This window comes from Bos taurus, chromosome 1, assembly GCF_002263795.3.
Source record: "Bos taurus isolate L1 Dominette 01449 registration number 42190680 breed Hereford chromosome 1, ARS-UCD2.0, whole genome shotgun sequence".
Classification (NCBI taxonomy): domain Eukaryota; kingdom Metazoa; phylum Chordata; class Mammalia; order Artiodactyla; family Bovidae; genus Bos; species Bos taurus.
The window spans coordinates 66,587,661-66,612,942 of record NC_037328.1 but is presented as its reverse complement, the minus strand read 5'-3'; the positions used below and the strand labels follow the sequence as shown (position 1 = coordinate 66,612,942).

General features: G+C 40.8%; 1 protein-coding gene and 1 long non-coding RNA gene across 6 annotated transcripts in view; one reads left to right on the top strand and one right to left on the bottom strand.

The window, feature by feature from the left end:
* LOC132342118 (uncharacterized) overlaps positions 1–25,282 on the top strand; it is a 212,478-nt gene that overhangs the window by 144,545 nt on the left and 42,651 nt on the right. The window contains exon 4 of the long non-coding RNA XR_003034245.2: positions 4,090–4,185. This is a non-coding gene — a long non-coding RNA (uncharacterized lncRNA). The remainder of the gene's footprint in view (positions 1–4,089; positions 4,186–25,282) is intronic.
* Positions 2,009–25,282, bottom strand: part of CD86 (CD86 molecule) — a 66,750-nt gene continuing 43,476 nt past the window's right edge. For 2 of the 5 annotated variants that reach the window (XM_024995417.2, XM_005201386.5), the window contains 5 exons: positions 18,544–18,879; positions 16,426–16,731; positions 13,370–13,516; positions 6,028–6,073; positions 2,016–3,859 (listed from right to left, as the gene is read on the bottom strand). In XM_024995417.2, coding sequence (XP_024851185.1) covers positions 3,763–3,859; positions 6,028–6,073; positions 13,370–13,516; positions 16,426–16,731; positions 18,544–18,879 — 932 coding nt within the window. In that variant the 3' untranslated portion in view covers positions 2,016–3,762. 5 annotated transcript variants of the gene reach the window in all.

Below are 25,282 nucleotides of genomic sequence, written 5' to 3'. Positions count from 1 at the left end.
GTCAGAGATGACTCCTTGCTTTCTAGTCTGGGTTCACAAATGTGAGGACACAGAGTGGATGAAACTGGCTTCAGAATGACAGAGGAGGGTGGACTGCAAAAGAATAATAAGTGACAGGGATGGTGGGAGGGGGACTAGAGTCAGCGAGAGTAGCTCATGCTTTCTCTGACCATGCATTTGTCCTGTCACGTGCCTCATCACCCGCAGATTCTGGACTTACGGGATGATGGGATGGCTCCTGGAAAAGTCAGGGATGGGTCTTCTGGAGGCACCACCTTTGGAAGGCTGAGGGAGTGTCGTGTAAGATGGAGCGTGGACACTCAACTGGCAATCAACCAAAATGCTGCCTGTCCCCTGGCCAGAAAACACAAGGCTGGGAAATAAAAAGGCCAAAGGGGCCACGATTCACAAAATTTTCCCCAGCTCTGTCACTTACTAAGTTAATGATCTTGGGTAAATCATTTTGACCTCTCTGTGGCTATGTTTCCTCATCAGCAAAATGGGCAAAAGAGTCCAGTACCTTCATCATAGGGTTGCTGTGAGGATTAAATGGGATCATGAGTTTAAAGGTTTATAAGAGTGCCTGGTACAGAATAAACACCAGTAATATTAGCTAGTACTGTTATCACACCTCATGAGTACTTTTCACCTTACTGGGGGTTCTTTCTCCCAGACTTGGAACACGGAAGGCCTAGAGAATTTAATACACAAGAGGAGATGCTTTCACCAGGATATGCTAATGTTCTGTTCAGTCCTTATACAAATAATTTTGAGGTGCTATCTTAGGGGCCTGAGATTCACTGGTGAAGAAATTAGACACATCCATGCCCTCATACAGCCTGGACAATTTTCTTTTTTCCACAATTTCTCTGGCTCTTCTCATATGCCATGTATTTATTTTCAATTGGAATATAATTGTCATATAACACTGTATTAGTTTTAGGTGTACAACATAACAATTTGACATAGTATTTATTAAGAGATCACCTCAATAATTTAACATTAATCACCACACATAGTTACAAAATTTTCTTCTTGTGATGAGAACTTTTAAGATGTACTCTCAGCAACTTTCAAATATACAATACAGTTATATGCATTTATTTTATAATCAAAGAATTTTCAAGAAATACATTTTTACACTAAGCTTGTGTTTAATGTTGGAGAAGGCAATGGCACCCCACTCCAGTACTCTTGCCTGGAAAATCCCATGGATGGAGGAGCCTGGTGGGCTGCAGTCCATGGGGTCGCTAAGAGTTGGACATGACTGAGCGACTTCCCTTTCACTTTTCACTTTCATGCATTGGAGAAGGAAATGGCAACCCATTCCAGTGTTCTTGCCTGGAGAATCCCAGGGATGGGGGAGCCTGGTGGGCTGCCGTCTATGGGGTCGCACAGAGTCAGACACGACTGAAGCGATTTAGCAGCAGTAGCAGTAGCAGCAGTGTTTAATGTACATACAATCACACATTACATGGTATAAAACATTACAAACTGAAAGGCAAGTATCCCTTCCTTAATTTCAGATTTCCCAGTTACCCTGAGAAAAAACATCCCTTATGTCTTAGTACCTAGATAAACACAGAATCATGTAAGACACCCTTACTAATCCAATGGTAAAGGAAAGGGAAGAGGAAAGTGTTTGGTGTGAGTTGGGGCTTTTAGTTAGGTGACCAGAGACTGGGCTATCTTAGCACTATCAAGAGCAAAGACATACCTTAGGAGGATACAGGGAGTGATATCAGACTGTAAGTATTGCTGAAGTAGAAAATTTAGACTTTTACATCATTTTAATGGACTTCCCAGGTGGTGCTGGGGGTAAAGAACACACCTGCCAATGTAGGAGATGTCTGAGACAGGGGTTCAATCCCTGGGTCAGGAAGATCCTCTGGAGGAGGGCATGGCAACCCATTCCAGTATTCTTGCCTGGGGAATCCCAGGGACAGAGGCGCCTAGAGGGCTACAGTCCATAGGGTCGCAAAGAGTCAGACACGACTGAAGCGACTTAGCACACATCATTTTAATGGAAATTTATTAAGAATAGATACATGTGTATGTATAACTAAACTACTTTACTGTACATGCAGAAACACCACAACATAATCATCCATCTTCCAATATAAACTAAAAAGTTAAAAAAAACACACCACATGTTAGTCTAATGAAGATGCTTAAAGCCTAATGAAGACAAGGCAGGGTAGAGCACACAGCTGGAACTATTACAGGTTCAAGCATGGCTAGCGTAGGCGTCTACGACCCTTCAGGGTCCTTTATGTAGAATAAACACGCCACGACTGAGCAACTGAACAACAACAACAAAATGTAGAATAAGAACTACTTTTCCGTAGCGTGGGCCTCCCAAAGTTCTCTTTAGGTTTGGACTGAGGCTTCTTCATCCGTCAGTGATGCTGTCTTAGAGCCAGGGTCTCCTAACTCATTTCTACTGGGCTAGTATATTCCTCTCCCAGGCCCAGTTTCCCTGTTGTTGAGAGCTGACACATAGACAGTCCCCAGAGCCCTGCTCTGGGACAACCGGTATCTCCTTAGGACATCTATGGGTTTAGTCAGCCTCTGGGCAATGTGCATCTTGGCCCTCTTAATTCTGTTGCAGCTCCTTCACTCTCAGTCATTTATTGGAAGAGACCTAGGCCTCCTTCCATCACCCCGTTATTAAGATGATAGCTCTCCCTTCCCAGCTCTGCTTCCAGTCGGGTGAAACATTACAACAAGCTGGCTATCATCAAAACCCCTCCCAACCTGCAAGGAAACTGCTGTCGGCCTTAAGTCCATTTGGTTAGACTGTCCATCTGTTGCTCTTCCCAGGGCTTGTTGAAGGCCTGCACACACTGAACATTCATGTGCATTTCTATTGGTCAAGAGCTTTCATTTTTCTCCTGTTTTGAGTATTGTGATCTCTCTACTGGCTCTCTCACAGTGGCCCCAGGCCACTGTCTCATTTTTTTTTCCCCCAAGAAGAGAAACAGAGTTTATTATGCACAGCATTCTTCTGCTTTATCCCACAGTCTTTGCTAAGGCTCAGCAGTAGCTTCTTGGGCAGGTGGATCCTCCTTAATATTAGCCTCGGCCCTGATGGTAATGGCTACAGAACTGGTTCCTTCTCTGTCTCTAATTTCCCAGATTTTGAGTTGGTCTGCTCATTGTTGTCAGCACACTGGACCATCACTTTCCTTACTGACCCTCACAGAGGGACCAGAACCCCTTAACAGAGTGTGGAATTTCCTCAGTAATTACATTATTATAGGACATATTTCTCTATACTTCAAAACATTATAAGGCCATAAAATACATAACTCCCACCCAGACTGAAAAGGTAGTTGTTCAGTCACAGGTATACAAGATGGAATGAGGGTTAGTATCTGAGATTCAGAGTAGATAAAAGCCACAATTCCAGGAATTGGGAGTTCTACATAAAACATAATTTATAAAATTAAGAAAAGAGACCAAATGGGAAACAAGAGTTGTTAATCTTACACATGATTCCTGAGCCAGGAATCAGTTAGGTGGGTTTGACCCTTGAGTGTGTTCTGAAATGAAAAGAAACAGTTAAAATCTACTCCTGGCATTGAGAGCAGAGCTGGCATGGTAGGAGGCTATTTTACTTGGAGGGAATTCTGAAGCCCCCACTAGTATTAATAGTAATATTTTCTTGCCTTCTGGGAAGGTTTAGAGAGACAAGAAAAGGTCAGTCAAAACTTGAAAAGGAAAGCATATAAAAACAGTTACATGGCGTTTACTCTTTAATTACAAATTTGTAGCGCTTTTGTTATCTGAGGCTGTCTTTGAAATGTTAACATCACACTGGACTTCATCAGATCTTTCAGGTTCTTGGAGTTCTACTCTGGAAAAATAGAGAAAAGAATTCGGTGAGATTTCACAGTAGAGCCACTTTCTTTTTCTAGCTTTCAGCAGTGGAGCAGAACATAGGAATGAGCAATGGCATTGCAACAGCAATGAGGAGAAATAAACTATTGAAGAGATGTGCCATCCATGCTTCCTATTTACTCTCTCTGACTTTTGTCTGGGCCTGCCACTGCCCTACGCTGATTCCCTGGTGCCTTCCCTCTGTAGGCTCTTCCAGACCTTTTCTGAACTGGCTTTGACAAGGCAGCACAGCACCTGGGCTCCATCCTGGATTCTGAGACTCACAGTAGCTGGTATATCCAGGTGAGTGCAGGGCACACGGGAAGCAATGTACCCTGGGCTCATGACTATGTCTTTTTTTGACTTAGGGTTGCTTTAACCTCATGACTGTGTGACTAGTGCCTCAATATTCTTGACAGCCCAGTTTCTCATGGTGGGTGGAGGTACAATCTGACTGCCTCATTTTGTAAAAAGGTGGATTGCCAGGAATCTTTGTGTATTCTTTCATGCATCCATCCATTCTTTCAACAAATATCTATTTTAATAACCAAGATATGGAAACAACCTAAGTGTTCACTGATGATGGATAAAGAAATTGTCACACACACACACACAGAGTAGACTATTACTCAGCCACAAAAAAGGAATGAAATCTTGCTATTTGTGACAAACATGGATGGCCCTTGAGGGTATCATGCTAAGTGAAATAAATCAGACAGAGAAAGACAAATACTGTATTATTTCACTTACATGTTGGAATTTAAAAATAAAAAATAATTAAAATCAGGCTCTCAGATACAAAGAACAGACTGATGGTTGCTAGAGGTGGGGTTGGGATAGGGAGGTGGGAGAATTGGTTTATTTAAACTAAAACAAACTAACTTTTTTTTAAATAGGAAAATAAATTTAAATAAATTACTTTAAAAAAACCTGAAAACTTGAACCCCTTAAAAAAGAAAAAAGCACCTCACCAAATTCTGCATTCCATATCCCTCATATGTGAACAAAAGATAATGGAAAGGATACACAAATTTCTCCCTATGCCATATTTAGGGTTACTTAAGTGCTGTCAGACACGACTGAAGTGACTTAGCAGCAGCAATGCTGTTCTTATTTGGATTTGATTAGGTAAAGTATCTAGAAAGAAAGCTAAATAAGTGAAAAATAAATACAAATCAAACAAACTTAAAATTGTTGCTCAGCTGAAAGCAAAGGTAAGAGAGACTAAAACTCTGATGAACAATGTTTATTTTCTCACAAAACTCCTTTCAACATGTTATATACTTATCAAACCATTAGATTGTAAATTCTATAAATAAGTCCCATCATCTTTCAATGAATATTCACCATGAAAATTACAACTACTGAAAACTGTTAGTATTAATAAGAAGCTACTTTCTATAGATTCAAGTGTATTTGCTGTTTCAATTTCACAGTTAAAAAAAATTATTGAGTACCTACTATACTATATGCCAGACACTCTGCTAGGTTCTAGCAGCACAGTGATGACCTTCACTGATATATTCCCTGCCCTCTGTAGAGTTTAATTTGGTTAAGTTTATAGTGTGTAGTCTTATAATTATACCAATATATAAGTATAACCTGGTGTTATAAAGAAAAAGCACAGGGATCCATAAGATACTATAACAGGATGACATAATCTAGTTTGGGAAGGGTTTTTAAGAAAGTGCAACTTAAGCCAAGATCTGAAGAATGAGGTGAAGAAGTGGCAAAGAACATTCCCAGCAGAGGGCACAGCAGATGCAAAGACATTGAGGCTAAAGGGTACCTATTATCCCTTCTCACTTATGTATTTATTCATTCCACAAAAGTAGGAAATCCACTGGTCCAGGCGTTGTGCTAGGTACTGGGGTTGCCATGGTGAATAAGATGCATTCTATGCTCATCACATCAGACCCTTTTGGTATTATTTTTTTCCTTGAGCACGACTGAGCTTGCCATGCCCCTTGGGCATTGGGCACAGGGCACACTGCCATCCATTTATAGCCAGGATATTTTTCTCCAAGTCCAAACTAGTCTCACTTTCCTTTTCCTCTCCATAAATGCTGAGGTCCCAGCATGCCTCAAACATAGACCCTCTGGGGATTGTACCTCTTTCAACAATGTTGTAGGGTCAGAACTCACCTTTTCGCAGTCTGTTCACTCTCTTTCTCCTCCACTTTGATGATTTCTGAAAGAGACAAAACAACTTCAGAAAACGTATTTCCCATAGATACTAAAAGAAGGAAAGTTTGAAGAGGCTCCTAAGTCCTAGGACCCAGAGAGAAATTGTTGCCGTGTATGTGGAATAGATGGTTCCTTGATGAAATTTCATGGGGACTGAGAAGCAGCTTCTTTCATCCCAAAAGTAAATGCCTTCTTTTGCTCATTGTGCCTTAAGTTCTAACTTTGGGAATAGGTTTTACTTATAGCTCTATTCTTTACTAAAATAAAAATGCTACTGAGAGGTATACCACATATAGTTTTAGCAAACATTTAATGATGGGGAAAAAAGTTTCCTGTCCTTTTTTGAAAGTAAGGTTTGGAAGGAGGAGGAAAAGGAAATATTGAATGTGCTGACACCTTACTGGGTTATCCAACTGGTGCTACTAAATAATACACAGTATTGCATGGCCAGAATCAAGTGGGAAATCTCTAGTGAGCTAGACCTCCCAAGGCCTGACTTCCTACTGGCATGGACTTACTACTGATGCAACTAAGGGAGAAAATGTCTCTGGGTTGACAGTTGTGATGGTGCTATTATCCCACTGAGAGCCTTACAGCAGGGGTTGTTAACCCTTGGGTCCATGGAGGAATTTAGAGACCACAGCGGTCCTTTCAACAATCCTGATGGTTTTGAACACTTTCTATTTTTAGTGGTTCTGTTTGTGTGTGTATGTGTTTGAAAATAATCAGCTTTATTGAGATAAAATACACAGTAAAATCCAATCATTTTCCATACAGATTTTGCTGAGTCTAACAAATGTATGCAGTCACATAACTACCACTATAACCAAAATATAGAACATTTATATAAGCCCAAAGCATGCCCTCTAGCCCTTTTCAATCAATTTCTTTCTCCCACCCATCCCCTCCAACCACTGATCTGCTTAATGCCACAATAGTTTTGCTTTATTCTAGGATTTCATATAAGTATGGTAATAAAATGTGTAGGCTTTTCGTGCCAAGTATCTTTCACATAGCATAATGCTTTTGAAATTTATTCATGCTGTTTCATGTTACCAGTGGTAACATTCCTTTCTATAGCTCAGAGATATTTCCTTGTATGTATATGCCACCATTTGTTTATCCATTCACCAACTGTAAAAATTCAGGATGCCAGGTTTTTAGTATTATGAAAAAAGCTGCTATGGACACGTGTGTGTGTGTGTCTCTGTGTAGACATATGTCTTTATTTCTCATAGATAACTACCTAGGATTGCCGGGTTGTGTAGAAGAACATGAGAATTTCATTTGCTTCATATCCTCTCCAACACCTGATATTTATCAGTCTTTTTAATTTTAGCCATGTTAGTGGGTGTATGGTGGTAGCTCATTATGGTTTGAATTTGTGTTTCCCCAATGACTAATGACATTATGACTGTGTGACTCTTGCTTATTGGCCACTTGTATATCTTTTTATGTGAAGTATTTATTCAAATCTTTGGCTTTGTGACTTTTGTTATATGAATTATCTTATTGAATAGTATCACACAATTATATATTCTGACTGTAAGTTCTTTATTATATGTATGTTTTGCAAGCATTTTGTCATAGTCTGTGACTTGACTTTTCATTTGCTTAATAAAGTCAAAGGGCGAAATTTTAAATTTTGATGAAGTTCAGTTTACCAATCTTATCTTTTTGTAATACAATTTGTGCTTACTGTGTCCTAAGATTTGCCTAACCTAAGCTCACAAAATTCTTCTTCTATGTTTTCTTTCAAAAGTCTTTTAGCTGTAGCTCTTATTTTAGGTTTATGATCCACTTTGAGATATTTTTTGGGTGTCCAGGTTCACAGTTTACCATGTGGATACCTAACTGACCCAATACCATTCAACAAAACACTATCCTTTCAGCATGGAATTAACTTGGCACTTTTGTCAAAATCAGTTGACAAAATCATGTGAGTTTATTTTTTGCCCTTCTATTTTGTTCCATTGGTTGATTTGCCTGTCCTTTCACCAATGTCACACCATCTTGACTCCTATAGGTGTAAAATAAATCTTGAAATTAGGTAGTATAAGTCTTCCAGCTTTGTTCTCATGTTTCATAATTATTTGGGCAATGGCACTCCTTTGCATTTCCATATAACTTTTAGAATAAGCTTTTTAATTTCCTCTAAAGAGCCTGCCAGGATTTTGATATTGCATTGAAACCAAATATCAATTTGAGAGAATTGGTATCTTAATAGCTAGTCTTCTAAACCATGAGCATTGCATAATTCTCCATTTATTTAGATCTACTTTGATTTCTGTCAGCAGTAATGTTTTTCAGTTTTCACCCCACCCCAGTACTCTTGCCTGGAAAATCCCATGGATGGAGGAGCCTGGTAGGCTGCAGTCCATGGGGTCGCTAAGAGTCGGACACGACTCAGTGACTTCACTTTCACTTTTCACTTTCATGCATTGGAGAAGGAAATGGCAACCCACTCCAGTGTTCTTGCCTGGAGAATCCCAGGGACGGGGGAGCCTGGTGGGCTGCCGTCTCCGGGGTTGCACAGAGTCAGACACGACTGAAGCGACTTAGCAGCATATATATATATATATATATATATATATGTATGTATCTTGTACTTGTTTTTTTAAGATTTATTCCAAAGCCTGTAATATTATTTGATACTACCTTAATTGGTATTAAAAAATTCAATGTACAATTGTTTGTTGTTAGTATATGGAAAAACAATTGATTTTTGTGTATTGACCTTGTATCCTGCGACTTAGCTACACTCAATCAGTTCTAATAGCTTTTAATGGATTCCTTAGGCTTTTCTATAAACATACTCATCTTACCTGCCAAAAAAAGAGACAGTTTTACCTCTTCCTTTGCAATGTGTATGCCTTTTATTTCTTTTTCTAGAGTTGTAGCACTGGCTAGGACTTCAGCACAATGTTGAACAAAAGCAGGGAGAGTGACACACTTGCCTTGTTCCTAATCTTAGGTGAAAGCAGTCTTTTATCATTAAATATAATGCTAACAAAAGATTTTGGTAGATGTCCTTTAAATTCAATTCAAGAGCATCCCTAGTTTTATGGGAGTTTATCTTTCTTTTTAAATATTATGAATGTGTATTAATTTTCCCAAATGCTTTTTCTGTATCATATTTGGTAGATATCCCCATGATTTCTCTTTTTAGTTTTTCAATATGTTGAATTTTATTGCTTGTTATTTGGATGTTGAACTTACCTTATATTATTAGAATAAATCCCACTTAATCATGTTGTCTAATATTTTAATACATTGCTAAATTTCATTTGCTAATTTTGTTTAGCATTTTGGCATCTATGTTCACAAGAGCCATGTGTGGTTTTCTAGTCTTGTAATGTCTTTTTCTAGTTTTGCTTGGTATTAGGGCTCCCCCTGCCTTCAGAGCAGCCTAGAAACTGACTCCAGCCAGGAAGTTGTGGACAATCACAGGGCTCACCTCATCTTTTCCCTTCTCTTAGGGGCTACAGTTTTCTGTAGCCTGTTGTCCAATGTCTGAAAACAGTTGTCACATATATTTTGCTGATTCTAGTTGTTTACTGCAGGAGGGCAATTTCTGTAGCAGTTAATCCTTCCTGGGAGGAGAGAGAAGTCTGTGTCTTCTATATAATTTTAAAAGAGCTTTAATTGTTAGAAAAGACTCTAATTTCCTTCTACCTTCTTATAACTTTTGTCAATAAGATGTCCTTTAGAGCCTCAGTTAAGTATGATCTTGTACCCCATGGCAGTTTTTCGATATTTAAAGGCAGCACTTGCATACTCCTCAAGGCTTTTTGTCCTGGCTGAGCATTCTCAGTGATTTCTTATTTGACTGATCTTCCAGATACTTTATAAATCTAGTTAAGTTCTATTTTTGTCAAAGTTCTCTTAAAAATAACAGTGCTTATAACTGAATATAGTACTTCAGGGTATCTGTACACTAACACAAATAATTACGTTATCCTTTCATACTCATGACAAAATCACCATCATTTTGAAAAAGGCTTGTTTTAAAATGAAAGCAGCAATAAGAAGACGGATTCTAAACTTTTGGATTTGATTACAAATTTAGCATTTTGAAGGATAGATTGATGAGGTCTCCTGGTTTCATTTTTTAAGCTCTGTGAAAGTTTCTGTTTTGTTTTTTTTTTTTGAAAATACATTTGTCCTTTAAGAAATCATTCTTGAAAGAGCTGAGACTGTCCCAGATTTGGTGGAGGGGGGCAAGTTATAAAAACTGGAGGTTGCTAAGCACTATTATAATACAAATTTTAGTCACACAAGACACAAATGAGGAAGTAAAACTTTAAGAGGAGCTATTTTAGTCTTTCTCCCCAATAGGTAAGCTGACAGGGTAACTTCTGATTGGGAAAAGACAGTAATTTAAGGTTGTAATTTCTCATGCCTTCACTGCCCTATTTGACAAAACCAAAATAGAGAAGAGGGATAAGAAACCAGCTAGAACAACCATGGTCTTTCCCTTTTATTCATTTAACAACCTAAAAAGGGTAAATATGTATGGCCAAGGAAGAGAAAAACTGGAATTACCAAACAAACACTGGAAAGGGCTTTTGACACTGAGTTAGTTGGAGAGCTGTGTACTCTGAGCAAAGGAATATTGGATTAGGAGGAAGCTGCATTGTTGGAGAAATTTCTACTCATCAGTAAGCTTGTTTCTCTGTAGGTAGGTCATGACTATTTCCATACTTATTGGCAGAATTTGGTCCCTTGTGGACTGAGATTCCCATTTCCTTGCTTGCTTTCGTGGCCAGCTGAGGACCGTTTCCAGTTTCTAGAGGCCATCCACATTTCCTGGCTCAGGGCCCCTTCCTCTGTCTTCAAGAGCAGCAGTGGTGGGTTGAGCTTGTCTCAAGCTTTGGCTCTCTTCTTCCATTTTATCTTTCTAATCCAGATAGGAAAGTTTCTCTGATTCACATGATTAGATTGGGTCTACCTGGATAATCCAGGATAATCCCATCATTCTGAAGTCAATATACTAATCATATATGAAAAATCTCTTTTTCCATGTAAGATAACTTATTGTAGATTCTGGGGTATATGAGGTGGATATCTTGTTGGTGGCATTATTCTGCCTATCATACAGCCAATGCCAAGGGTATCCACAAGCAAGTGCAGACATTGCTGAAGTTACAGAACCCACTTTTACAGACGTCTCATATCTATGTGGCTCGGTTCCTTAGTACCTCACCCTTCTCCAGTGATATCAAGGCTATTCTCTTTAACCAAATTTGCTGGCACAGGTGACTACCTGACCAAACGATGTTTCCTACCAGTATTCTCTGTCATATTCTTGAGAGGCTTGTTGTATGTACTATGCTCTTTCCTGTGGTTTTCTGCCCTTTAACACTCATATCTCAATCTGACCATCTCAAATGCAACAGATAGCTTCTTGAACATCCTTCCAGCACTCTCATATGTACAGACACGTCCCCTTTAACTTTCTCATCTAGTCTCCTGAATTTTTCTGACTGCTTCTTAGGGGAAGAGACATTTTTACTTGCCTTTTCTCCATCCCTTTGCTTTGTTTCATTTGTAAGCTAGTTGTGTGTGGGTTCTCACTCACTAAATCACGACCAGCTCTTTGTGATCCTATGGACTGTAGCTGGCCAGGCTCCTCTGTCTGTGGGACTTTTCTCAGACATTTCCTCTTGCAGGAAACCTTCCCAACCCAGGGACTGAACTCGTATCTCCTGCGTCTTCTGCACTGGCAGGTGGATTTTTACAACTGAGCCACCTGGGAAGCCAGCATAAGCTAATCATTCCATTGCAAAAGCAAATTTAGGAAACAGCTTATTTCCAAGCAGAAGGTTGCATCTGCACATTTACCTAAATCTAAATGGCAATGAGATTGAGAGAGAAATAGAAGTTTAAAACTCTCGTTTTGAAAAGTCAAAGCCTGGACAAACATAATACATCTGTAACCTGACCCTGCGCTGTGAATTTTACTTTTATATCACAGAAATCTCTCAGCACACTCTGTGCTTTGGCAGTTTGAATGGCTCTGCCATATGCTTTGTGTCAATGTATTAAAACTGGATTATCACTTCCAAATTTACTGTTTTTGGAATACAACAGGATGAAATGAATGACTACTGATGTCATCTATTTATTTTCTTAAAATCTGTACCTGCACTCTTAAGATGCTGACCAGAAGCATTACTTATCTTGTGCTTTTTACCATAAATGAGTGAGGAGGTTTTACCTTAATTCTTAGCACCAACCAAACTTTTACTGGAGGCAATTAGTGAGAATAAAGTCCAACTTTATCTTACAACATCATCCAAACCAGCCCTAATCACAAACAGGCATGGAATTCTTATAAAGGCAGGGACCACTTTGCCCACATTAAACATATAACATTTTTACAACAGAAGTCAATGAGGAGGCTACTCAATGCAGTGTTGTTTACAATAGAAAACCTATAGGAGCAACCCAAATGTCCAACAGAAAGGACGTAGTTAAATCAATTAAGGTGTATCCACATAATGGAGTGTGTTGGGGCCATTTTGAATGATGCTACAGAATAATACTTAGTGGCACTAAAAATTTTCTTCCTACATTTAGTATAAAACAGTTTGAAAACAGTATGTTACATTATCCAAACTGTGAAAAACAGTCTTCATAATACTATCCCATTTGTGGAAAAATAACAGATTAATATACAGAAAAATCTGGAAGATACACACTAAAATGTCTGCATAATCATTTTTTTTCTTACTAGTGGAACTTTAGGCAATTTTTATGTTCAGTGTATGTGGTAATGGATATGTCCTACTTGGTAATCATTAAGAATTAATATTCTATTTTAAAATCAGTGGGGCGTAATTCATCTAACTTACTTCTTAGGAAACCAAGACTTTTAATAGATGAGAAGGAAAATCTTATGGTCATCTAATCCTCCCCTTCTCCCACCAAACAGCCTTGCTTGAACACCATCAGGTCCATAATCATGAATGTTGAGGAGTGTTTTCACCCTTTTAGTTCAATGAATTCTCACAGTGACCCCATGAAGTAGGTAAACCAAGGAATAATTAGCTTTGTCTGGAAATGAGGAGTACATTTGTAAACCTCAGATTAGAAATGTTGTCTTTCCTGGAAACCCAGAGCCACCTTATCGGCTCTTACTCCCATCTATATGGGCTCCCGACCCTGGGAGAATCTTTTCCTCCAAACACTTGCTGACTCTTTGCCAGCCTGGGCTCAGCCAGGGAGCTCCAGAAGGCAGCTGATCGGGAAACAGCTGCAAAGTGGCAATCTGCAGAGAGGACAAGCACTGACTCACCACATTCATTAGAGGGGCCAGGCTGCTTCTTCTTCCTTTTCTTTAGTGTTAGAAACACCATCCCACTCACGACCACTGTTACAAGTAGAGCTGCAATCCAGAGGATGTGGTCTGGGACAGGGGGGCTTGGCACAGGTGACTTTGCATCTAAAAATGAACCCAAGTTTGCAATCAGCCAGGAAGGTTGATTATGAACGTTTTTATAATTACTGCTCTTCTCTTTCTTTACATGCCAGCATCTCCTCAGGGCTCTACTGCCAGAGGAGCCTGAAACTCACATGATTTGGGGCATAGAGAATCCTAGTCTCAGGGCCTCAGCAACTGACTGAGAACCAAGCCAGTGACTCTGATCCATTGCTTGGACTAGCTGTCTTGCCTTCCCTTCCCAGAGGCTGGGATGACAGTGACCCTGATCTAGAAGAGGGTCAACTTGGCCCTTGGTTTTGGAATCTGGGCAATGTATGTACACTGAGGCTCTGAAGGTACAGTCAGCTGGGCAGCATCCTACTTCCTCAACCCCCTCCATGGTTCTGAATTTTCCCTTGGAATAAGTCCTCTGTCCAATATCATCTGAGTATCAGGCTCCAGACACTTCTCACCCCGACAAACATAACAGCCCTCTCACAGGCCTCCAGTCTCCACATTTATTTGTTTTTCCCCCTGATGTCACAATGGACTTTCTCAGCATGGCTTTCAACATGTCCCACCTACTGGTAAACCTTTGATATTTCTTAATGCCCTGAGGAATCAGGGTCAGAATCAGCTCCGGAGAAATCAGGACTTACTTCCTTGCTCATGGATGGCTAAAGTTCCAAGAAGTTAGTAAAATAGACTTTGGAAGGGAGAAATAGAGCTGAGTGGCCCATTTTATAGACATTTATGAGAACAAGTCTGGTAGTTAATCTCAAATAACAGGAGACTAGGACCAGTTGACCTCCCATTAGCTTAGGGGCAGTTTGTGGACCTATACCGTGTTCCTGGGACCTTAAGAAAAGGAGTTGTTGGCACTGCAGGTCACATTCAATACTTTTTGAGTCTGTCCCAGTTTAACCTCACTTGAGCCTGTCTGGCATCCCAGTAAAGGAGGGTAATACTTGTTGTCATGGAGGCTGCCACCTTTGGATACCCCAGAAATGTTCCTTGATGTGGGGCCTAACCTATCTCTGATCTAGCCAGAGAATAGGGACCCAGAGAGGCAAGCCCCATCTTCCTGAGGCAGCTGGAGCTGAAACATTTCTGAAGATGGTGGCAGTGAGGAATGTTTTGGTAGCAGTTGAGAAGCAGCAGAAAGGTGAGCCATGATGAGGCTGTAGTGGTAGAAGGACCCTGTACCTGTGGGAGTCATGGCAGAGAGCTGCAGGGTGTTTCATCTTTGGTGATGGTGGCAGCGCCAAGAAGTTGCTAAATCTCAGGACAGTGTGGGAGAGGCTTCCAGCAGCCCAAGAGAGGCTATAGTAGAAGCAACCAGGACAGGCAGGGTGACCATGCCATTTACTTAACTGTTAAGAGTCAGAGGTGATCAGAAGGAAATCAGCATCAGGAGAGAGGACTGGCCTACTGGTACAGCTAAGCTGGCTGGTAGGGGTGGGCTCCAGGGGGTACAGAGGTTAAGAATCCACCTGCTAATGCAAGGAACATGGGTTTGATTCCTGGTCCAGGAAGATTCCACATGCGTTGGAGCAACTAAGCCCATGTGCCATAACTACTGAGTCCCCACTCTTGGGGCCACATGCCACAACTGAAGCCCATGTGCCTAGAGCCCCTGCACTGCAAGGAAGAGTAGTCCCTGTGTGCATCTGCAAAGACCAAGAGCCACCCAAAATTAAATATATATATATATATATATATATATATATATATATACACACACACATATACACACACACACAAAATACAATGCATCTCGAGGCCAAGTCATATTTAAACAATGAGTCACCAGGAGAGCGGAGCTGTCAAAGCCAGAGGATGGAGCAAGGAACTGGAGGGATGCTTAGGACGGGGCAAACCAAGGGGCCAGAGCTGGAGGAGGGGGCCAGGGCAAGCAGAAGGCAGATGGGTGGGGGGAGGGTTGGGACTGGAATAAGCAGTGTTGAAGGCAGTGTGGGTGCAGATTGCCTTTATTTCAGAAGAATTTTTCAGTTACCACTCCTCAGAAGCGGAGCCTCAAATGAGCGGCAAAGCCAGGAATTTAAGATAGCAGGCTCCTATTAGTGGGCACTGCTTAGTTTCATCCCTTTCCTCCAGTGAGACTGGTCCTATACTACACCATCCACATGCCACAAGCATTTCTGCTTCTGAGTGTTTCCTTGACACATGCGTACTGATGGCCACCATTACCTGTGCCCACGGCAGGTGCTACTAATTGATTGTGGCCCTCTAACCACCCAAGTCTGGATGCTGTTTCAGAATTTCCAGAAGCTACCACAAGTACCTGTCATCTCTTTACCACGCTTATTCAGCCCAGTTATTTCTGTTACGGTAATATAAGATCCCATTTCCTTTAGGAAGCCTTCAATGACCCTCAAGGAACTTGCCTATCTCTGAATGCCTGTAAATCTTATTGTCAGTCACTCTTGTTTTTAAATTTAGTTGTATATTTCCACAGGATATAATTTAGATTTCAATTCAGTCTTTTTAAATCCAGTTTACCATGTGTGTACATCATGAGGTTCTGGTTCTATGAGAAGATCCCTGAGAGCAGAGAGTATGTTTTATACTTTCTGGTTTTCTCCTCTGCCACCAACAATGTCTAGAATGGTCCTGTATTCATAACATGTATGTATGCACATGTGTGTGTTTTAATGAATGAGAGAATAAAGGCAACCCAAAACACCAGGCCAGTGTCAGGGCTAAGAATATGCATTCTCAAGTGCACCATAGGTTCATAGCCTCCTGGACCTTGTAGAAACAGGAGCTGTCTGTCTAGGTCCTTCCTTACAGTATCCTAAAATGGCCCAGTTGGAGGCTTCCTGGCAAGCAGGGGACATTGGATGATCTGCCTTACCCATCTGTGTATTATACATGATAAACAGAACAGTCTGGGGAAGCAAGCTTACCTATATTGTAAGGTTGGGATAAAATTATCTTCGTTGGCTCAAGTTGCAGGGCACAGAATATGGTCACATTTGTTTCAGGAGGGATGGGAAAAGACACGCTGATAGAAACATTGTATAGTTCTGTGATATTACTTTGAGATTTCTTCATGACAGCATCATAGGTGCTACTTGAATTTGTAGTGTTTAGACTCACATACATCCTCTGAGGTTCTGGGTAACCTTGTATAGATGAGCAGGTCAAATTGATGATGTTAGACTTTTCTGTTTGGTTAGCAATTAGTCTTATTTCTGGTTGACTGAAGTTAGCTGAAAGCAGAATAGAGATATAAAAAAAGAAAGAAAGAAATCAGTTTCAATTTGATGTATCTGGAATGGAATAGCAGATAACTAGGTACTCTGGGAACTCATTGGGAGTATGCTTGGCAGTCTTAGGGTGTGTAAATTGTGGGCCTTGGCCCATGGTGAGAGCCATGTAATGATTCCACATTTATTTTCAGGAATGGAGTTCGGGGCCACCATGCTTCCTGCTTACCCCAATCAAGGAGGTGCTCTCTGAGCCACAGGAGGGCTAGCCCCTTCTGCCAGCCAAATCCCTTACTCTCCTTCTCTAATCACTAGGTACTGTGCAGGTTCTACATACTAACTCATAGTTGAGTGTATTGTTTCTATAATTTCAGTGATTTGTGTGCTATCTTTACAAGTTTTGCTCTATCAACCCACTACTTAAGCATTCTGCTTGTATGTGATGTGGCAATAGAAGGTAGATTGCCAAGGTGTTGCCTACTTTAAACCTCATTAACAATAGTTATTCTGGATCTAGTAATTCTGCACCTGGGTATCTATCCAGATAGAGATTTACACAAAAACTTGTACAGGAATGTTTATAGCTGTTCTATTCATAATAGCCCCCAAATGAAAACAACCCAATGTCTTTCTATGGGTTGAATGGATAAACAAAAATGTTACTATTCATAGTAACAAGGAACAGACTTTTGATACATGTGACAACTTGGATGACTCTCAAAGGCATTATGTTAAATAAAAGAAGCTGGTTTTAAAAGATTACATACTGTATGACTTAATTTATGTGATAGTCACAAAAGATAAGTCTATAGGATGCAAAACAGGGGTTATGGGTATAGAGAGCATATGATTAGAAGGGCATAGCATGGGGAAATTTTTTTTTAGGGTGATGAAAATGATTTGTATCCTGTTTATATTGCTGGTTACTGACCTCTGGTGGCTCAGATGATAAAGAATCTGCCTGCAATGCAGGAGACCCAGATTAGATCCCTGGGTCAGGAAGATCCCCCGGAGAAGGAAATGGCAACCCACTCCAGTATTCTTGTCCAGAGAATCCCGTGGACAGAAGAGTCAGGTGGGCTACAGTCCAAGGGGTCACAAAGAGTCGAACACGACTGAACGACTAACACTTTCACTTTCTTTGTATTGCTGGTTACATATATCTGTACCTAAGTTCAAATTAATAGAACTGTACACCAAGATAAAAATGATTAATTTTACTGTATTTTAATTTTAAAAATTCTGTAGTGACATTTAGGTTTTTTCAAGGTCTGGAAAAATAGAGGAGTTGGTTTGTCAGCTTTTGGATTGTGTGCCTTGGGTTATTTCCCTCCTGTCTTCTGGGCTCATGATTGGGCAACAAGCAAGTTGTAAGCAACCTCCAGGAGACTGAAGGGAAATCTCCAATTAGCCAGCTGTCACCCTTGCAAACTCCAGGCAAAGAGCTCCAGGCAAAGATTTAGTGGGTGAGAAATCTTGGACTAAAAGAAAAAATGAATGTAAAAGAGATTAGAGACCTATATGGTTCATATAAACTTAATAATGTCCAAATCACCCATGGTTTTCACTTAGCTGCATTACCTTGGATTAGTTAGCTCTAGCTGGTCCCTAAAGCAAATTCTTACAGATGCTTCAGAAGTAAACCATAAAAAGTACAAAGGATTTTTAGTTCCCTACTCCCAAGCCCTGCATTCCCCTCAGGAGGGCTTCCCAGAACTGGCTGTCCTCTGCGTCTCTCTTGAGGTACCCCTTTCCCCACCTATTGCAGTCTCATCTAAGAAGGCCTGGGATCTGAACACACCATTGACTACATACCCAGCACTATCAGGTCAGAACTCATCTGGTGGATGGAAACCAATCCTTGGGACCTTCTATGATGGATGAAACATTGATACGAGCCTGTGTCTTTGATTTGAACGTTGTGGAGTCTCAAGGTCCAACTGTCCTGGTCAAAGCTTGTGCGGCCTATATACTTGGGATTAACATTATTGGGCTTCTCTTGGCCTTTGAATAGCTCATAGAGAACCAACTTATTCTGATCCTGCCAAAATATCACCAGTTCGTCCAGGCTGAGGTTTTGGGTGTTTGGAAAGTGGCATGGCAGTTCTCCAGTCTCGTTGAAGAAGGCATGACTTTTCAAGGAAGCAGCACCTGAAAAAGGAACAGTGGAAACTGGGGAAAGAGAAACAAGAGGGAAAAATAAAAATCCCAGAAACTCCATTTCTCTTTATACAATACCTAGTTACTATCTTCTCAGTAATGATCTTGAAGAAGTAGATATTAAACTCTGGAACCGTGCATACACACTGGTATGTGGAGAAAGGAAGGGGTTTTTGTCCTCATTCTACTGCTAACTGGTTGACTTTGTGCAAACTGCAACTCCTATGGAGTTTTCTTATCTGTTTAATGAATGAGTGGACTAAACATTCTGAGGTTTCTTCCAGTACTGTGGTTCTGTGAATTTAAATGCCAGAACAGGAAAAGCCAGCAGAATTATATAACTCATTCACCCATTGGTTACCTTCCTATAATCTGAATGTTAATTCTTTCCACTGTAGCTGTTATAGGCTCCAGTACTTCTTCACCATGACTGAAAGTTTCCCCTTCCCTTTCCTATTCCCTAATTCCTTGGCCTGCTATGGAGAAAAGATTTCTGACCATGGTAACAAATGTGATATCCTTCCTTTCATTATGCCTTGTAGCTGGGTATCATAGTGAATAACATCTTTAAAATTCAAATAGTTCCCTTTATAGAGCTTCCCTCATGGCTGCTTCTCCCACAGCCAGCTCCTTCAAGGAGAAAAACAGTTTGGAAATGACACAAATTGTCAACCAAGGCCTCTATTCTGTAACCTCTCTAAGCTCTTTCAGAGATCAGAAAGAGAACTGGGCAAATATAATGGTTGTTTTGGGATGTGGTGGTCAAAGACCATTTTAGGTACATGAATGAAATGCTGGAAATGAATCATAAGTGGGAAGGTGAGGATGTACTTTTGGAGTATTGGGGAATCCCCAGGTACCACAAACTTGCTCTCCTCAGCATGCATGCATTTGCTTTTGGAAACTTTTTCAAACCCTAGAGAATGTGCTGGGAGGGTTCAGAGAAAGGCTTTCATTCCTGAGGGCATATTGGGGTTTATATTTGGGCCACATAACTCCTTAAATGCAATGGATTATAGGGTTTTTGTAGAATTTATTCTGGATCACAGAATTACTTGAAACTTGCCAAGAAATTAAGTTGTGGTTAGTGAGAAGTACAGGGTTAGGTGGTGAAATGCTGTTTCTCAGTTAACGTGAAGTTAGATGCCACTTTGGGAAGGGAATTAGGATGGTTCTAATTAAGCTTCGTCATTCCAGACTTCAGTAAAGGGATGTTGACATTAAGGAGGAAAGGAGAGGTAGGTTGGTGAGGGAGATGAGAGATGTTACTTGAGGTGTTCTTGGGTGGTGGTAGGAGAACTTAAACTGAAATGATCAATGGGTTTCTCTTCTTAAGGGAAATGGGTTTTTCTTGCTAAAAGAGAAATATTAGTGATATGCACTTGGCAAAACTGAAGTGTGTGCAGAGTAGCCCAGTGAGAATGGATAAGCAAGGAGGGGGTTGGGGTGGTCTTGAACTCTATGGGAAGGGACTCCAGGCATCAGTGAAAGTCTGAACAAGTTCGAATCATTGCTTGTTGCATTATACTCACTAGAACACTGTGAAGCCTTTGAAAGTATAAAGTACAGTCTCTGTACAGCATGCATTCTCATATTGGAGAAGGTGGGAAAATCTACCCGGGTACTTGGAACAGTGAAAGGGGAACTTAAAGACGACTTTCTGCATTCAGTAACCTTACCAGGCACTCCTGGGATAATGCTGTTCCTTTGCTAAACTTTGAACGATAATTGCAAGGACTGATGTTGAGGCTGAAACTCCAATACTTTGGCCACCTGATGCGAAGAGCTGACTCATTGGAAAAGACCCTGATGCTGGGAAAGATTGAGGGCAGGAGGAGAAGGTGATGACAGAGGGTGAGATGGTTGGATGGCATCATTGACTCGATGGACATGGGTTTGGGTGGACTCCAGGAGTTGGTTATGGACAGGGAGGCCTGGCATGCTGTGGTTCATAGGGTTGCAAAGAGTCGGACACGACTGAGCGACTGAACTGAACTGAACTGAATGATAATCTAAGGGTGCCACCTGCTGTAAAAGCTTCTAGCAACTATCTCTGGGAAAACTCATGCTGGTTTTACCACACATTTGCCATATGATATAGAGCAGATGACCTAGTAGAGAAACCAAATACATAGTTGAAAATTCTGTCAGTTAACTGACATGGTATATTATTACTCAGCAGTCAGTTGTGCCTCTAGCTGGGAAATTACTTTGCCTTTGGCTTCTTCTGTCTTCCTGATTTAGGGTTGCATCTCCACACAGCCTCACAGTAATTCTTCCTGCCTGCCTGCTCTCTCCACTGACGGACGCGTCCATGACCCAGGCTCCCTCTCTCAAAGATAAGAAGGAATTTTTCTTCCACCCATCCAACCGCTCCCTTCTCATCTAACAACCGAAAGTGTGGTCTGTAAATGCAGTATCTCTAGCCCTACCCCAGACCTTCTGAGTCTGCATTTGAAATAGACCTCCAGTTTGAAAAGCCGCAGTAGAGTATTTCTATCTCTGTCTCCAGTGGAAAAGAGTGATGATGAAATAGGAAAAATCTGTTTCCACCCATCCCTCCCCAAACCTTCTCTCTTTACCCTGGAGTGGAAACCACTCTGAAGTCCCTTTTGAGTGGAACTGAAAGTATTTCACAACTTAGACTCCATAGTTCCCCACCAACCACTGGCTTCCATGACTTAACTCGGAGATATGCATACTAATCACTTCTCTGACGATATAGGGAAGATTTAGCTCAAAGTCTGCTCTCTCTAAGTGGCTTCAGGCTTCCCTGTTATGACCCTAAACTTAAGGCCACCCAGATACTGTACTCACTGGGCTCCCCTGGAGGTTAAACATTGAGATTCTCTTCCCTGGCACTTGAGTCATAGAAATGGTCTGGGTCTAGTTATAACCGGCTTCCCAGGTGATGCTAGTGGAAAAGCACCCATCTGCCAGTGCTGGAGACATAAGGGATCCCTGGATCAGGAAGATCTCCTGGAGGAGGAAATGGCAACCTGCTCCAGTTTTCTTGCCTGAAAAATCCCCTAGACAGAGGAGCCTGGCAGGCTACAGTCCATAGAGTCGCAAAGAGTCAGATATAATTCAAGTGACTTAGCACATAGCACATGTTAGGAGATGGTCACTCAAGAATCCATCTAGACACCTCCCAAATCAGCTGGAGACATTTCTTTCAAAAATGCCTCTATCAGGAAGACATTGCTGATAAAGTCCACTTTATCAGCTGAGGATTGTCACCAAGATACTGTTTGGCTGTCACACAGAAACTATAGTCTTCTAAACTTGTGAGGTCTCTGACCCCAGCCAGGACTTCAGTTTTCCCCAGCTACTACCCAAATGCATATCTTATGTTTTCTAGGTCATCTCTTCCTCATATTACTATGCTTATCTGTATTCATGAATTTCCCTTCTTTTACTAAACTTACTTCAAAGCTCTACCAGTGTCATTCCATTGTCATAAACTCTTTTATGTCTTCAGCCTCTTCATCAAATGTTTCCCATAAGGTTGTGCTTTTGCCCCCAGCCACTACTTGTTTCATGACACTTTACAGGGACCTTTAGTAACACTCTTCCCCCTTTGAGGTGTTCTCTTCTTTCACTGCTCTTAGCTACTAATCATTTGTCACTACTTCCTTACTCACTGAAGATTTTTGGCATTAGATGCAAGGTCTTTCTAATCAACTGTTCCTATCAAATATCAAAGGTGGCTTTGGCATGGATAAGTTTACCAGCAACCATGCCTCAATGTTCTTTGATCTTTGCCCCTTGAAAGATCTTTATCCACAGGCTATTTCAGCAACTCCTTTCCCGTGACATAATCCTAAATCTTATTGCTAAGAACATCTCTGTCCCTATAATCTTAAACCTCAATGTGCCAATCTCTGTCTGCAAGATACCATCTTCCAAGATTTGCTCTTGATTACCTTCATCTGTTCCTCAACTTCCTCATGACTTCAACTCTATCCAGTCTATACCCTATAATGCAGGGCTTTCCAAAAGCAGTCTCTTAATAGTATGACTAAGATACTTAATTTCATCTTACTTAATTTTAGATAATTTAAATTTAAATAGCCACATGTGGTTAGTGGCTATCATATTGGATAGTACAGCAATAGAGTACTTTTTCGATCATTCCTTTGCAAGCAACTTCCACAAACGTGCCCTTTTGTGCAGATTTCATTCCAAGAGCAATCTACTTTTGATCTACATATCTGTTCTTATGACTGAATGTTTGAACACTCCTGGAGAAAATTATTCAATTAATTAGACTCGTGACATTACAAATCACGTGTCTCTAGTTCACTTAACTTGGCCTCTGGGCTGCTCACTCTACTTGGTAAACCCTTTCCCTTCCTCCCAGCAGTTATTTCAGCAGTACCCTCTGCTACTGCTTGTAGTTCCTCTTTCTCTTAGAGTTAACTTTTCTGAAAGACTAAATAAAAGACCTACAAGACCTTTTAGAACTAACACCCCAAAAAGATGTCCTTTTCATTATAGGGGACTGGAATGCAAAAGTAGGAAGTCAAGAAACAGCTGAAGTAACAGGCAAATTTGGCCTTGGAATACGGAATGAAGTAGGGCAAAGACTAATAGAGTTTTGGCATGAAAATGCACTGGTCATAACACCCTCTTCCAACAACACAAGAGAAGACTCTATACATGGACATCACCAGATGGTCAACACTGAAATCAGGTTGATTATATTCTTTGCAGCCAAAGATGGAGAAGCTCTATACAGTCAGCAAAAACAAGACCAGGAGCTGACTGTGGCTCAGACCATGAACTCCTTATTGCCAAATTCAGACTGAAATTGAAGAAAGTATGGAAAACCACTAGACCATTCAGGTATGACCTAAATCAAATCCCTTATGATTATACAGTGGAAGTGAGAAATAGATTTAAGGGCCTAGATCTGATAGATAGAGTGCCTGATGACGTATGGAATGAGGTTCGTGACATTGTACAGGAGACAGGGATCAAGACCATTCCCATAGAAAAGAAATGCAAAAAAGCAAAAGGGCTGTCTGGGAGGCCTTACAAATAGCTGTGAAAAGAAGAGAAGCCAAAAGCAAAGGAGAAAAGGAAAGATATAAGCATCTGAATGCAGAGTTCCAAAGAATAGCAAGAAGAGATAAGAAAGCCTTCTTCAGTGACCAATGCAAAGAAATAGAGGAAAACAACAGAATGGGAAAGACTAGGGATCTCTTCAAGAAAATCAGAGATACCAAAGGAACATTTCATGCAAACATGAGCTTGATAAAGGACAGAAATGGTATGGACCTAACAGAAGCAGAAGATATTAAGAAGAGATGGCAAGAATACACAGAAGAACTGTACAAAAATATCTTCACGACCCAGATAATCACAATGGTGTGATCACTGACCTAGAGCCAGACATCCTGGAATGTGAAGTCAAGTGGGCCTTAGAAAGCATCACTACGAACAAAGCTAGTGGAGGTGATGGAATTCCAGTGGAGCTATTCCAAATCCTGAAAGATGATGCTGTGAAAGTGCTGCACTCAATATGCCAGCACATTTGGAAAACTCAGCAGTGGCCACAGGACTGGAAAAGGTCAGTTTTCATTTCAATCCCAAAGAAAGGCAATGCCAAAGAATGCTCAAACTACCGCACAATTGCACTCATCTCACATGCTAGTAAAGTAATGCTGAAAATTCTCCAAGCCAGGCTTCAGCAATATGTGAACCGTGAACTTCCTGATGTTCAAGCTGGTTTTAGAAAAGGCAGAGGAACCAGAGATCAAATTGCCAACATCTGCTGGGTCATCAAAAAACAAGAGAGTTCCAGAAAAACATCTATTTCTGCTTTATTGACTATGCCAAAGCCTTTGACCATGTGGATCACAATAAACTGGAAAATTCTGAAAGAGATGGGAATACCAGACCACCTGATCTGCCTCTTGAGAAATTGGTATGCAGGTCAGGAAGCAACAGTTAGAACTGGACATGGAACAACAGACTGGTTCCAAATAGGAAAAGGAGTTCATCAAGGCTGTATATTGTCACCCTGTTTATTTAACTTCTATGCAGAGTACATCATGAGAAACGCTGGACTGGAAGAAACACAAGCTGGAATCAAGATTGCTGGGAGAAATATCAATAACCTCAGATATGCAGATGACACCACCCTTATGGCAGAAAGTGAAGAGGAACTCAAAAGCCTCTTGATGAAAGTGAAAGTGGAGAGTGAAAAAGTTGGCTTAAAGCTCAACATTCAGAAAACAAAGATCATGGCATCCGGTCCCACCACTTCATGGGAAATAGATGGGGAAACAGTGGAAACAATGTCGGGCTTTATTTTTCTGGGCTCCAAAATCACTGCAGATGGTGACTGCAGCCATGAAATTAAAAGACGCTTACTCCTTGGAAGGAA